The following is a 16,092-nucleotide window of genomic DNA, read 5'->3' as shown; positions in this document are numbered from 1 at the left end:
CAAATTAGTAATCCTATTCTAAGACTAATCTACTAAAATAACATCCAAAACTATAATGAATTGATATTGTTTAAAATGAATCACAAGTTTGTAGTTGGTAATACTAATTTAATTGTTACAAGTAAAACTACTAAACAATAGTCTGCTATTGTATCTAATAAGAAGTTGTAACAACATTTTTGATCTGATCTAAATTACGCTATATGTATTCCTTAAAACAAACCATAGTTATGTGACCAGAAAATTTGACTGTTCATTACCTTGTATAGTTAATTATTTCTCTTATTTTATGTTTATTTATGTTTGTTCAGAATCTTAATTACTTTTTTTTTTGCGTGATTAACTAACTTCTGATGCATCTATAAGACTGTATAAGTTTTATTTTTTTTTGTAACAATACTAACACACTGATGAAATTCAGTTGAAATATATTTGTGTTTAGTAAAAGACCTTGTTTGTTTTTCAATCTGTTTAGTACTAAAACCAAATTGATAAAATGGGGGCAATATCGTCCATAGTTAAAAAAACTTTACTGCTCTAAGTCTTAAATAGTTTTGCTTGGAAACTAATTTTATCAGCCTTGGTTACAAAAAGACAAAAGGGGTGACCATTTTAGAGGAATCGTTTATACAGTTTCTGATACAAAAAAATTGCTTTCTTCTACCGCAACATCTCTCCTAATCGCCTCCTTAATTTGCTGACTACTGATCTAAAAAAAGAATAAACGTTAAATGCTTCTAACTTAATCTAGTGTAGTTATCAAATATATTTCTTATTGATTGTTTTAAACAATATGGTTTCAATTATATACTTCTAAACATTACTTTTTCATAGGTTACTAGTTGTACGGAGTATTAAGCAAATAAAGTTTGAGAAGGGAGAAAGAGCTCTGTGTAAGTGGGGTGGCCAACTCTACACGGCTATCATCAAACAGGTTGACTTTTAAAAAAAGCATCCTTACATGATACACTACCACAACTGGTCAAAGAACTATGACGAATGGGCACAATACGACAAACTCCTAAAAATGACTGAAGAGAATATCGAACTGCAGAAGCAACTTATGGGTAAGGCGCTTAAAAAGAAGGCTGAAGCTAACGAGGCTAAAAGGTCAAAGAAGAAATTGAAGAAATAGAAATCTTTGCAAAACCAAGCCTCCAAAAAGAAGCGTCAAAGGAGCTGATAAAGGTAGAAACTAAAAAACCAGTTGTAGCTCCCAAGGCGGTGAAGAGTGTAGTTGTTGGCGGGGTTGCGCAGAGACCGACTAAAGTTAGGAACAACCTGAGCATTGACATCAAAGTGCCGCCTTGTTTCCATGACTTCATGCGCAAAGGTCATGCTTTTGTACTCGGTTAATTTGTACCAGCTACCTGTGAAGTTTCCCATATCCAAGATTTTGGATGGTTTTGTTTCTACTGGAAAGAACCGCGCTAAAAAAAGCTGCAACAACGAGTATAGCGAAACCAATAAAATACACTTTGGTTATGCGCTTCAAAAAAGGTTGCTTTACCAACATGAAATACAGCAGTATGTAGACACTTTTGCTAATCAGTTGAAACCTGCCGTATCTTACTTATATGGAGTTGAACATCTGTTGAGAGTCTTCCTTCATTTCGCTGATTTGCTGTCGTACTCTCAGACATTGGAGCAAGTTCACATAGATGAAACTGAAGAAACTACAGCCAATTACATTTTTTAATTACTTGGAGTCAAACATTCAAACCTACGTGAACTGCCAGATTATAACTTAAGTGTTATTGTGTCAGTTTAAACGTGTATTTTATGTTTTTATCAAGGTTACATAATTATTTTGTTTAATATTTAAACATGGTCAAATTATTTTCATCATGAATAACTATGCATATAAGTAACATTTTGAAGCAATAGTAGTCTATTCGACTGTAAAAACGTTACAGTTCCTATAGTGATTTTTATAAGTTTTTATATTTATTGTGCCAAATAGAAAAAAAGAACTGTTGTTGTTTTTATTTTTAGTTATCGTTTTTATATATGTTATAGTTCTGTATAAGTTTTTTTAATTAAGTTTACTTTGTTAAGTGCTTTCTTATAATTTATAATATACTTTAATAAAAAATTAATGTACATGGTGTATACTCTGTAATTATTACTACCTATCTTGTTGACAGTAAAACAAAAATCTAGGGTAAATGTTTTTTTTCATAATATACACTAAATGAAATTTAAATACAATTCAACATTCAAAGTATCAACACAAGTGGTTTTCAATGTGGGCTAGCTTATCGTGACTGTATTGATATAATTCTGATTTTTGCAGAACCTATTTTAAACTTAACGTTAGTTTTGTTTTAGTAGTTAGAAAAAGCTAGCTATAAAGTATATTCACAGAAAGTAACATGCTGTATAGATATTGAGACTGCAACGTATATTGTTATTAAATTATCTTTTTAATTTTTGTAGAGCAACTGTGTACAGAATTTAATTTTTGTAATTTACTGTGCATAGCCCTCTTAATAAATTCTAGATTACATCAAAAATTAAATACATCCTATTTTCTTAAATGTGGTATGAACAAATAAGTTTCCTGGTATAAGTTTACAAAACAAAAGTGTTCAAAAAAATAAAGTAAACATTTGTATAAGATTTATTCAATATAAAGCTTCAAGCATTTATATTTAAATTTCTAAATACGAATTCCCTATTTCTTTAAAAATATATTTTTTAACGTAAAGTATATTTTACAATTTAAAATAAAACTAACCTTTTAACTAGTAGTCTTTTTGTAAAAAATAAACAACTGTAAAAGTTTACTTTGTTTTATTTTTATAGTCTGAGTTAATTCGTTTATTGAATTGAATTTTAAAATTTTATTCCTAGGTAAGCAGCTTATAATAATAAAAAATATTTAAGATTAAAATATAGAGTTTTGTTACAAATATATTGTTACAAAATTCGTTAGAATATTCTATAATAAAATTCATCATCAGTATGCGTTTTAATGTTTTTAGTTTGAAAAGAAAAGCTAAGGATTTTTTATCTTTTTTTAAAGTTATGTCTGTTTTTAAGTATTTAAATTATTTTTAATTATATAATTTAGTTACAATAAACAAGCCATGCCTTAGACCTGTGGTAAAATTTGTTTTTTCGTCACAAGTCACTCACGGGATTCGAACCAACGAGTGCTGGATAATGTTCTGAATAACTGTGGCAGTCAGCATGGTAATGCTTCGAACCATACTGCCACACGTTAGATAAGTAATTAGTAAGCATAAATATCTTTCAAAAGTTTCCTTTTAGACTAGCAACTTGATTTTTGACTTATATCACTTAATTTTAGATAAGATTAAAAATCAAAAAAATTAATCATAACATTATCAGTAGTGAATGCCTGATACCACAAGCTTATAATCTGAGAAAAAAACAGGTGTTCAAGACTTTCTTATTAACAAAGTAGCTATTACTATACTTAGATTAAACAATCTTTAATATTTTTTTAACCAAAATAAATGAGTAAATGTTATCCATATATAACTATTATTAGGATTAAACTTGAGTTTTTTAATATAATCTAAAAACTATACGCGAGTAAAATGAAAAACCAACAACATAGTAATTTAAAAAATAAAACAATTAAAGTTAGTACATCTATATCGAAATACTTTGTTACTAAAAGCATAACAATAGTTTAAGTTGTAAAAAAAAGGCAAAGCATTTATAAGTTTTAGTAAAAATTACATTTTGCATATGTTAATGTAAAAATATGATAATTAATGTACAAAATATGAATAAATTAAAAATTGTAAAAATAAAAATATGTTGATAAAAAATGTTGATGTCTTAGTACTCGTTTTAAAAGAATTTTATCAAGTGACTATAACTTTAGATAAAATTTAGTATAGTTTTTAGTTCTATTTGTTACTAAAGGGTGTTTTACGTTTAACTTAAACTAAATTTTAAAACAATTAAAAACAGTTTTGAATTTCTTTTGGATTTAAATAAAAGTTTGTAAACAATTTTCACAAGAAACAAATTTTAATCAGGTACAAATTGTTGTATGATATGACTTAAACTTTAACAAAAAAGTGTAGTAAAATGTCTGGAGGATATGTATAGTTATACAACGTTGGCTTGACGGTTACTGGCTATAAAGCTCTATTATAATTATAACCTTAGATAGTTCTACACTACTTTTTAGACTAATCTCGTTAATTAATTAAGTAGGTTTGTAAAGTGTCAAATGAACTTATACTATTATTCTAATATGTTATAAGTGTTGATTAAATCTAAACTATAGTTTATTGAAGTAGAATTACAAGGCAGTTAGATACTTTAACTTAAACTATTTGTATAACGAAGTCGAATAAATAAGTTTAGACTGTGTTTACAGCGAGTAAAAGTACGACAAAATACATAAATTTGTACTAGCAGATAAAACATAATAAAATACTTTGACTTCAAAGCCAAAATTAAAATCAATCGACATCTATACGCTAGTAACGATGGTTATCAAAAAACTCCTAAAAGAAAAAAAAAACACAAATCTTAAGTCAAGGCAACAAACTAACAAACCAACTGAGTAAGCCGACTGAGCAATGGCTTACAGTTAAGTGCAAAGCAGCTAAAATAAAAAAGCCCTTTTTAAACAAGTTCGTTACTTTTAAAAGAAAATCTTAGAGTAGAAAAAGATTAAATAAGATGACTCTCTACGGCTACAGAGCGGTTACATTACTTATTCTTATATAGTATTTTTTAAATTTTAGCTTGTTAATCAAATAAATTATTAATTTTCTTTTGTTACTTGTAAAAGATACTTAAAACTTTTTATATAATAGAAAAATGAATGAAACATTTTAAACTTAAAAATTTTATGTTAGTTGAAACTAAAAAATTTTTACTTAGTTGCCATTATACGGTGTTAATTATAAGTATGGTACAATTTAAAAAATGACTGACAAAATTAAAGAAGTACAGAAGTGATGGGTTGCTGTGGTCTTCATGTAAATCCGGTGCATGCTCGTTCTCGTTGATTGGTAACGATCAGTTGTCCTTGCTCCTCCATTGCCGTCTCGTTTAGCCCTTTCTGGTTTTACCTCAATACCACCGTAAAGCTTTTTATTTCTTGAGCCTGTCATGCGAAAAAAAACTTTTTAACCTTAATAAAATAACATTACTTGAGTTCAATCAAATTTGAGTAAATTATATAATATAGAAATTGAAATCTATAAAGTTCTGTAATTCAAATTAGCAAAAGCATTTTATCCATTTTTTAATTAAATTATTTGTTTAAACTTTAAAGTCTGGTACATTCCAACGAAAATTCATTAAAAATTTTATAAATGTAAGCTGCTACAAGTAATATTCTTAACTCAAGTGAAAGGGTTATTTTAAAATAACCTGTAGTATCTTTACTTAAAAATTATTTTGAATTATTAAACTTGTATCAGTGTCACTCTATAATAAAGTGACGACCCGTGCTAAGGTGAAGATGTGATTTTTTGACACCTAACCACTCGAGCTAAGGCGACACGAGCACTGGCAACTCGGCATTATTTTTTTTAACTTTCTGCACCACCTAAGAAAAATACCACGCAACGCCACTGCTACTCACTGAAAAAAGTCCAGACACGTTTTTGCTTCTTATATGTTTTTTTTTGTAAGCAGAAAAAAAAAGCATTCTAAACACAGAGTTTTTCGGCTAAATATTGCGTACTTAACTGACAGTGCATACTTAAGAAATGCGTACTTAAGCGGCATATTAAGAACAAAAAAAAATTGTGAACCCCCTTTGAAAAAAGTCTAGACACGCCCCTGGTAGAGATAAAGTACAAAGGCTTCATTTAAACAAAGCCAGTCAGAAAATCACTGCAACTGTTTTTGTACAAGTTAACACTATTTTTTAGATGTTATGAAATTATATTTTAAGGTAGCTCATTAACAAAAACTGATTTACGCTAAATAGACACAATTAAATTTTAATTTAATTCTTTTAGGTAGCTCATTAAAACATAAATTAATTTCAAAAATAGATACGTTTAAAAATACCTGTTAATTGTTTTCTATAAACCTCAAAATATCTAAAACATATATACTGTTTATCTATAAAAAAAAGTTTTTAAGTATTATCATAGGTATTCATTTTATTTTGTAGTTAATCATTTAGTTTTTGTATTTTTTAAGTTAAGCGTTATGACTATGTTTAAAAATTAAATTTTCAAAAGTAGTATACTTAATGTTGAGTTATTTTTCGTAACTTTAATTTTGTTTTTCTTGTACTTAGTTAGAAAAACAATAATTTTAATTTTAAAATTAGTCTTTTTTCAACCGAAATATTTTCTAGTTTAATAAAGAACAGTTTTTTGCAAATAGTTATAGATATACAGACTTTAGGATTATGCTATTGATGTTTACAAAAATCACGTATTTATTTTCATTTATCCTAGAGAAAGATAAATTTTAATATAACGATATTTTAGATTAAAGTTTTATTAACGTTTTGTATTTTTGGAAATCTACCTAAAGTTTTAATTAAATGTTAAGAAAACGTTTAAAAAGTTCAAACTTTAGTTTATAAAGGCCTCTAAATAATGCATTTAGTTTAATTTTTTACTTAACTAACTGTGAGCTGTATAGTTAATTCAAGTTAATATAACTTTACTAAATTTTGTTTTCCAACAAGTGAAACCATAAGCAACTGCTAGAAGTGTAGTGCTTAAATTTTAACCAGAATGATTTAGTTGGTCAAATTCAACTGCTTTTCATTTAATTTTTAGATGAATTTTGTTTAATGTTTTTTTATAAAACATAAACAAATTAGTTTTTAAGTGTTTTAAAGTAACTTAGTTAGAATTTTTCCTGTACTGAATTCCAGCTAATTTAACAGGGTAGCTTTCAAATTTGCACGAGCGTAGAAAATTGCACGAGGGGACAAAATTTCACGAAGCTACTTATACACTAAGACACTTTTGCACGAGGGGTTAAAATTACATGAAGAAAAATTGCACGAAGAAAAATTGCACGAAGATACTTTTGCATGAAGGGTCACTTTTGCACTAAGACTTTTTAGCACGACCAGAAAATTTTGCACGGAGACATTTTTGCACGGGTTAAATTTTATTTAATTTGTTTTTTAATTTTTTCTATTAATTTAATATCATTTATTTTTTTTACATAGTTTTTTCTATACTATCTTTGTTACCCCTAACCCTTACCCTCGGTCGGTAAGCTATTTTTTTTTTAATTTTTTTTTTAATTGTAATTTTGATTTAATTTTTTTTAATACTATCACTATAACCCCTAACCCTTACTTTATTTTTCAATTAATTTATTTCTTTATAATAGTTTTTATTAGTTTTTATTTTTTTTACTATCACTGTTACCCCTAACCCATACCCTCGGTCAGTATCTTTTTTACTTTTTTTATCAAACTATACTTTAGTTTTTTTTCTGTTTTTTTTTATTAATAATTTTTTCTGTATTTTTTTATTCTCATGCAAAAATGTAACTCGTGCAAAATTGACCCTTGGTGCAAAATCGTCTAGGTGCAATTTTGTTCTCGTGCAATTTTGTCTTCGTGCAAGTTAGACCTGTTCCCAATTTGACGCTCGTACATAGTTTATTAAAGTACAATTTCTTTTTAATTTTGTTCGATGTCAAAAAAATTGTTTATGACTGATTTAAACTTTTATTTAATTCATAAAAGATAAAATTCACCTTGTGTTTTTTAATCTTTTAAACTATATATCTAAATATAGTGTAAAACTAAACTTTTCAAAACTACCTAAACTCTAACACAGAAAGATAGTTTTTAAATTTAGCAAAATAGTACTTTAAAAACAATATTTCAATACAGCTTTTACTAAGCACTTTAAATAATAAAATACAGTATTTGTTTAAAAAAAAAACAACTATAATCACTGCAAAAAGCATTTTCAACTTCAATGTTTAAAATCGTTGTTGAGTATGTAAAAATTTCTCATGATATGGTTTTTGCACTTTACTTTACAACATAAATGTATGACTTAAAATAACACTAATTATGTATTAGTTAGTTAGTCCCTTTTGAATTAAATTTGTTCTGCTAAAGTCTGAACTAAAAAAAATTCAATACCTGTATAGATTAGCAGTTAAAAAATATTAAACTGGTTCGCAAAAACAGTATTCAAAAAGTATTTCTATATCAGAATTACTATGAACTTGAATTAAAAATCCGATGCTCTACAAAATTCAAAGCTAGTCACAAAAGTGAGTATTTAATGATTTTACAAACTTTATTAAAGGTTTTTACGTCTAAAGACGCCGTAAAGATTTTAAGCGTACTTTTATTCTTTTGATTTTAGCATCGAAATTAATAAAATCATAAGAACTGTCTGTGTATTGTTATAATAAAACAAAACTTAAATTGTAATCAACAAAATTTAATGTTATTCTAGAGAAACAATGTTTTGTTCGATGTGTAAAAAATTAAAACCTATCAAAAGTACAATTTTTGTTTATAAAATTTAAATACTCAAAAAATCTAAATACAACAAAAAAATTAATTAATAATTTTTAGGTAAAAAAGAAATCAAAATGCTCGTTTGAAAATCAAAAAACACACATAAAATATTTAACATTATTTTTTCATATAAAATTTCTTTTGAAAAAAATGCGATAAAAAAGTAGCTTTTTTTTTGTTTCTTTACATATTTTATTTGAAAAGATTTATTAGGGTAAGTAATACTAAATATGAAGAAGTATTAATGTTTACAAAGATTATCAGTTAATAGTTTTTCAAAGCTTACAAAAAATAGCATAGTAAATTGATGGTGTAATTTGAAAAAAAATATTGATTAAATACTGTAGATAATATTGTATCAATATAAGAACAGTCTTACAAACAATAAAAGTTTCCGAATAAAAATAATTTAACTGGTATACAAAAGCTACAAGGTTAATGTTAATGTATTGTTTATCTTGTTTTTTTAAACAAAGCCTTAAGGGCTAAACGAAACTTTTTATTTATGAGGTTGTATACTAAAATGTTCCAAATCGAGTTTGTTGACAAAAAATATAAAGAAATGTGTTTATTATAGTATAAGCAGTCTACACAGTTTAGTTTACATAAGTAAAAACGAAATTGATTGTACAAAGTCGTCGATAAACTAAAAGTAAAAGCGACAACCATAAATATCAAAACTAATGACATTTGTTTTTCTGCTAATAATTTGTTTCTAACCACACGATTTAGTTTTAAGGATCTTTTATAGCTTTTGTAAAGACTTTTAAAGGTCAACAATGTAAATATCCACATTAATCCAAACGATACAAACAGAAAAACAGATTCAAATATCTGTTTTGGATTTCTACAATCTACTGGTTGCAAAAATGAATTTAATTTTTTGTAATACGGGCTTGTAAAAACAGTTACAATAGTTATAAGACCACTTAGAATCCAAGTAATTATTGACAAAACTTTAGCTATTTTGATAGTGTTAGTTTTTTTGAATTTAAAAGGAAATGCTATTGCAAAATACCTATCAGCCGCAGAAAAACAAGCGAAGTTAAAGAAACAATAAGCGATATTTTCCTTAAAATAAAAGTTAAAAATCTAAAAAACCATTCATCAAGTATTGATAGATATGGTGAATATAACATTCGACAGTCAAAATGTTTAATTTTATAATCTCCGTAGCTATTTTTGTCAATTAAAGAGGGATGACATTCTCTAGTATAGCTTGGAATAAAATATCAATAATAAATACTAGCAGAATCGCAACATAATACTAACGCTCAAAAAATGTCAGAAACTGCAATGGAAGTTTTAAAAACATATTGACTTTTTCTAAAATCTTTAGTCTTCCGAATGACCGCTACTATCAAAATGTTTCCGATAATTGACAAGAGTCCAATTGAAGAAAAAAACACAAATTCTCCGATAAGAGATGCCTTCATTCTATAAAAAATTTTGAAAAATGATTCAGTTCCTAAAGTAGTTGCAATAATTTTAGTTTTGATTAATTTAGCGGTTGTAATTGTTACAGTTTCTAACATATATATCGTCTGTTGTCCACCTTTGACCCAAAACAAAAAAAAAGTGTTATTTCTCATGTTTATTAATACGGTAAAATATAAAAAACCTAAATGTGAAACTCTTTACAGTAAAAGTTTTTTAAGTTTTTGTCTATATCAATTCTGCTTTCTAAGAAACAGACATTCTAGCTTATGTTTGTTAGCAACTATGATATTTAGAATAACTAACTAAATTTTATTGCTAATAAACTTTTAATACAAGTTGTAGCAAGTACAGACTACTTATGATTTTCTGATGTACTCAAAACTTAGTTATGGTTTTCTAAAAACTATAAAAAAGTAAAACTGTCGAAGTTAAATTTATTGAATAAACTTAACCATACTAAACATTTAAACTAATCTTAACATTTCTACCTTAGTAATTTCTTTAGTGTTTTATAAAATACAACCTTTCTTTGATTTTTATCTTTTTTCTGCAATAGATAAATAGACTACTAACCAAAGTATAATATTATTAAAAATTGACAAGAAACTTTTCTCACCTATTACTCAAATCAGCAAACTTAGTCTTTTTATCAAAGAAGTGTATGTCCTCTGAAGTAATTGTATTACCACACACATTCAAATGGTAGAAGTTTTTTGTAATTATCTTTTTGTTTTCGACTTCACCATTTTTTTCATTTGTACTTTCTTCTAGGCAAAAACCCAAGTTTCCGAGTAAAGTAAAAACTATTATGATTTTTGTTTTTTGCATTTACTTTATTTAGTTTAATTGCGCTGAACAAAACAATTTAAACTTTAATCTTTTACTATATTTTTTTTTTATTTGCCTTTTTCAAAACACTTTCTAAACTTTGCTAAGTAGTATAAAATTAGTACTAAACTTGTTTTTATTCAAAGTTCTACTTATAACTATGAGAACTCTTTTTTCAAAGCTTAATCTTTATGATCTTAACTTTAAACTGCTGTTTAATCATAAAAGCTTTAAATCGTAAAAATTAAATAAATATGTAGTTTTTTAAGACTAAAAAAATTGTAAAGAATTTTTTTAAGTTTAAAAACAAGAATGTTAAGTCCAGCTAAGAATACATTTATAACGTTATAAACAACTTTTAAATGGCATAAAAGCAGTGGTACAGAAAAATAGACTAAATTTTTATTTGATAAATTACTATATTTGTAAGTAACTTTTCAAAATTTAAAGTTAATTTCTGCTAGTAGAGATATTAGCGAAACATTTTCAGTGGAATATTTAACAACATATATACAATGTACTCTTTCTTTTAGTAAACTAATACATGTTTCTGAGTGTTAACTTGCTAACACACAGAAACATGTGCTAGTTTAATAAAAAAAATGTACTGTTTAAATTTGTTGTTACATTTGTAAGTAGTCATAAAATCTATTTGAGCTTTGCAAACACAACTTGTTAAAAATAAAGTTAACTAAATAAAAAAAAGTTATTTTCAAAATCGATTCTATTCTACTGAATACAAAGCAGTACTTAACGCTTGTAAAAAAAAGTTTAATTTACTTAACAATATTAAAGTAAACTTTCGACTAATACAATTAAACTTGTTCTTATTTTGAGTAATTAAACTTATAAAAAAAGCTTTTGACAGTTAATGATGGTATTTTCATTTTTTAAATAAACTTCATTATTAAATTTTCATTTTACTCTAAATATAATGAATTGGTGCTCCTAATTATAACTAATAAGTCCTTATAAGTAAAATGTTTCATGTTTGAAAAACATAAAGAGCTGGTAAAATATTTTCTTTTATAAAGTTAAAGAGCATTTAGTACTGCTTTAAATGTTAAATAAAAAATATACGTGATTTAGGTAAATATCAACAGAATAATCTCAAAACACTATATTTACACTTATCCACAAAAAAGTAATTTACTTATACCAGAAAAATTGTAGGTTTAAAATTTAGTAAGTTTTCTTTTGAACAAAACAAAACTCTTAGCTAATGTACTTGAATATAACAAACATAAAACAAGATTTTGTACAAATAAAGTTTATTATTTAGTTTGTAAACAATATTAAGTTTTGCATATTATTTCTTAAAGTTTAAATGATAACCTAGGTATAACACTATGCAGTGATATTCTAACAAATAAAAAATTACTATATAAGATAAGTGTTTACTTGTGAGAACATTCTAAGACATTTTTGTTAAGTAAAATATAAAAAACGATAAATATTTTCAAAACTTTGCAAATTTACAGTACAATTAACCCTAACTGTTTTTTTGCTTGTAATAATTTTAAATTCAATAGCTACCTAAAGGTTTTAATTTTATAAAACTAAAAAACTGCGGACTATCTGACTGGCTTTACTTAATTAAATTAATGTTTAACATTTAAAAGTTGAAAACTACGTGTTTTTTAAAATTCTTTATTTATAAGTTATGGCAATGTTTTTTTGTTCAGTTTTAAGCTTATTAAACTTACATTAGATAAGATTTACCTTGTAAATGTTAATCCTTTAAAATTCTATGTTTTTGAATAATGGAAAACTAACATTTTAAAATCAGCTTAACTTTAAAATAAAAGGATAGTTTTTAAGATAAATTAAATTTTTATAGGATTACTATACAACTTTTACTTAGTATTCGTAGTAACAGTAGTAATCATCATAAACAAATATTAATTACATACAAAGTTAAGTACACATAAATAATCAAAACACAATTTATTAGAGCTGATTAGGTTACAGTCACATTATGCTAGATTTGACATCTGAAGGCAAAGAACAGATACCCATTTAATAAAAACATGGTTATATACCAATTCAAATGCATTCAAAGATACTTGCTTGTATTGATAAGTTTTTGAAATAAGCTAAAAAAGAAAAAGAAAACAAGTCTAATAAAATTATGAATGCAGTAAAAAAATCTGCTATTGCGGAACATTTGGTGAACAATCAAAGTTTTGCTGAAAGTTTCGACTTTGAGAGATTTATGCTAATTAAAAGTTATTGTAACGTGTTTGACTTTATCAAAATGGTATCTATATGTATTTTAAATAGAAAATTTGCCGTTTGTAGGCAAAAATAATTTGACTATAGTGTTGCTTTCATTTAAGAACTAATAATCTTTACGAAATGTGAATATTTTTAAAAACTTTATTATACAAAAGTATTACCTTTAAAGTTTGAGTTTTTATAAGTTAAAACAGAAATATAGTGTGATTTTTGAAATACCAACAGAATAATCTTTAAAGCTAGTTGTCTATCGTTTTAATTTATAAACCATTAGATAGTTTATCAAACTAAAAAAATAATTAAGAAAATACTTTTCCGAAACAACGCTAAACATTTTAGTTATTCAGCTGAATGTTTAATATTTTACAAAGAGTTGATTGTTGCGCTATAAAACTGTAAGTTATAAAACAACTTATAAAGTCCCTTTTAATTTTAAAATTTTATAATCGAATGATTATGTGTACGTGATCGCAAAAATTAAGTTTGTTTAAACTTAGTACTTTAATATTTTATAACAAAAAAAATGTGTTACTTTAAAATTTGAAAATAAAATAAGTCTACATTAAAACAAATAGACTATTATTTGTAGGGTGATATAACTAAAGTCTCTTTTTAAAGTTGAACAGTTGATAAAAACAATTAATCTTAAATGCTTTAAGTTAGTACTTATTGTTGTTTGTGTGTTCTTAATAGTTTTCCATTATTCTATAAGAACTTACATAACGCCATCAAACGAAATTGTAAATGCTTCTGTAGAAGTTTTGTAAAAATAAAACTTATTTTTTTTAGAGATTCAAAATTTTCGGCTGCAGTTTAAGGTCGCTTCTGATTGGCAATTATTTATTTTTCATTTTAATTTGTAAGTAATAAAACTTAAAAATAAATGCACGGTTTTATTATAAGTATTAAATTAAGGTGGTTCACGGATAAGGGTATAAATATTCTTAATATTCTGCTGTACTATCAATTTACCTCATTTCCATAAATTTGCATAATTTTATGATTAAAACCATTTTAAAAAAAATTACAATTTAAGCCTACCCCATCAAAACAATAACTTTAGTTTTTTATAAATAAGCTAACACTTACTTCATATTTTGATTGGTTTACTAAATAACAATTAAACTTAAGTTAGTAAAAAGTTTTAGAAAAAGCTAAGTAGTATATTATAAAACAAATGATTTTGAAAACTTTAAAAAAAGTTAACTTTAAAGTTTGATATTTTACGCAGCTACGTATAGTTTAGGATTAAAGTTTTTTTTTGATACTGAAATTCTCAAAAAAATTTTTTAATAAAAGTTACTTTTTATTACATCTGCTAGAAGTTTTCAAAAATTTCATTAGAGTAAATACCTAAAGCTTAAATTTATTTTTTATTCCTTCATAGAATTCTGACTCCTTTAATTTTTATATCTACATATTAAGTTTAAAATACTTAAAATTGTATAACTTTGCTAAACTGAAACACAAAAGGCCGCTAATTTAAGTACAGTAAATTCGCCTTTTTGTAAAAAATATTTTTGCGAAATGAAGTTATAAAAGGCTGTTACAAAATCAGACAATCATTAGAATTACATGGTTCTTTTAATTGACTTTTCTGCCGGGAAAAAATAATAGAAGCTTAATCTAATGAAACGATCTAAAAAAACATAGAATAGCCTTTTTTATAAGCAGGTATAAAGAATAGATAAGGAAGCTTATAAATACGGCAATCTTTGAGATTTCAGCTTATTTTTCTTACATTTAGAAATTACAACAAAACTGCCCTGTGCAAAATTTTAAATGATTTTAAACCTATTTTACCTTGGTACTACTTGATTATCTTAAAACAAATCCAATGCAAACTGTATGGTACCCATAAAATACGACCTTAAAGATTTTGGCTGAAAATATTTTACATGTGATAATTATCACAAAAAGATGTTGGTCAAAATTTAAGACAATTAAAAAAGAAATTTATGGAGGCACTTCTTGGTATTACGTAATAAAAACTGAAAGTTCAACTAAACTATAAAAAGTGATAAAAATCACAAAAATTCATAAAACTTGCTTTTTTTTAAAAGCAGTACCTTAAAGAAAGTTGTTAATTGTTTTTTTAACTTGTTTGTTTTTATCTTTAGCTGTTAAATCATTCTTGATGAATCAAACCAAAATAAGCAATAGCATAAAAAGTTCTAGTTGCACAATTAGTTGTAAATGCACCTTAAGATTAAAATATTTTACAAATACAACTTATGTACAACTCTTTTGATGTTTGCATTTTAGTGTATAATTAGGATCGGCAAACCTGCCAAGTAAGTTTATTTCGCCCACGATATATTTTTCAACTAGATAACAACTAATGCAGTAAAAACAAGTTTAAGTTTTTTTTTAAGCAAAAGTATACGAATATGTTCTTTTTTAGTTCTTAGAAAAATATAGTGCCTTCTCTATATTTATTTTGTCAAAAAAGTGTTTTTTTATATTTTTTTTACTGTAAATTACTTTATTCACATGACCAAAAAAGTCTTTTTCTTTAAACGTTGTTCGTTTCTTATAATAGTCTGCCGACCCCTAGTTCATAAGTTATTTTTTTTTCTAAAAGTTTACTTTAAAAAAATATTGAAAGTAGTTTCTTATAATTAAAAATTAAAAACATAGAATGAAGGAAAAAAAAAATTGTCTGTATTTTTTTGTAAATCAAATATTATTTATAGTTTAATTTAATTTAGTTATATATTATTTATGTTTAAAGACTTTGGCTTTAAGTAAAATAAAACTATTAAATTAATACTGACATATTTGCTTTCTGTTATGAATATAAAATTATTAAGTCACTAAAAAGAAGATAAGAAAAAATTAATAAACTAGTTTCCTAATAAATTCATAACCTACGTATTAGTATATTTTTTTACTTTTTTATCTATACACTATTTAGTTTAGACTTAAACATAAGCATCTGATAGATTTAGAGACATTAAAATTTGATTTAATTCCTTTTTTACCCATAAAAACAAGTACATTTTTCTATTCGCTAAAAAATGAGTAGTTCAGAAGTGTACACCAAAAAGAATTACCTAAAATAATTGTTAAAACTACTTTAATTTTCTTTTAAGCAAGAAAATAATAAGTAA

At 25.3% G+C, this 16,092-nt stretch overlaps 1 protein-coding gene across 1 annotated transcript in view; it reads left to right on the top strand.

Annotated features, from left to right (window-relative positions):
• The first annotated feature begins 961 nt into the window (after positions 1-961).
• The window catches only part of LOC145843133 (cytoplasmic dynein 1 light intermediate chain 2-like), a 40,536-nt gene continuing 25,405 nt past the window's right edge, over positions 962-16,092 (top strand). Inside the window, exons 1-3 of the mRNA XM_082950595.1 lie at positions 962-1,110; positions 1,155-1,299; positions 1,367-1,651. Coding sequence (XP_082806721.1) covers positions 962-1,110; positions 1,155-1,299; positions 1,367-1,651 — 579 coding nt within the window. The remainder of the gene's footprint in view (positions 1,111-1,154; positions 1,300-1,366; positions 1,652-16,092) is intronic.

The sequence above is a fragment of the Thalia democratica genome, chromosome 8, assembly GCF_965202585.1.
Source record: "Thalia democratica chromosome 8, ktThaDemo2.hap1.1, whole genome shotgun sequence".
Classification (NCBI taxonomy): domain Eukaryota; kingdom Metazoa; phylum Chordata; class Thaliacea; order Salpida; family Salpidae; genus Thalia; species Thalia democratica.
The sequence above is the reverse complement of the archived record's forward strand: the minus strand, read 5'-3'. Positions and strand labels throughout refer to the sequence as shown.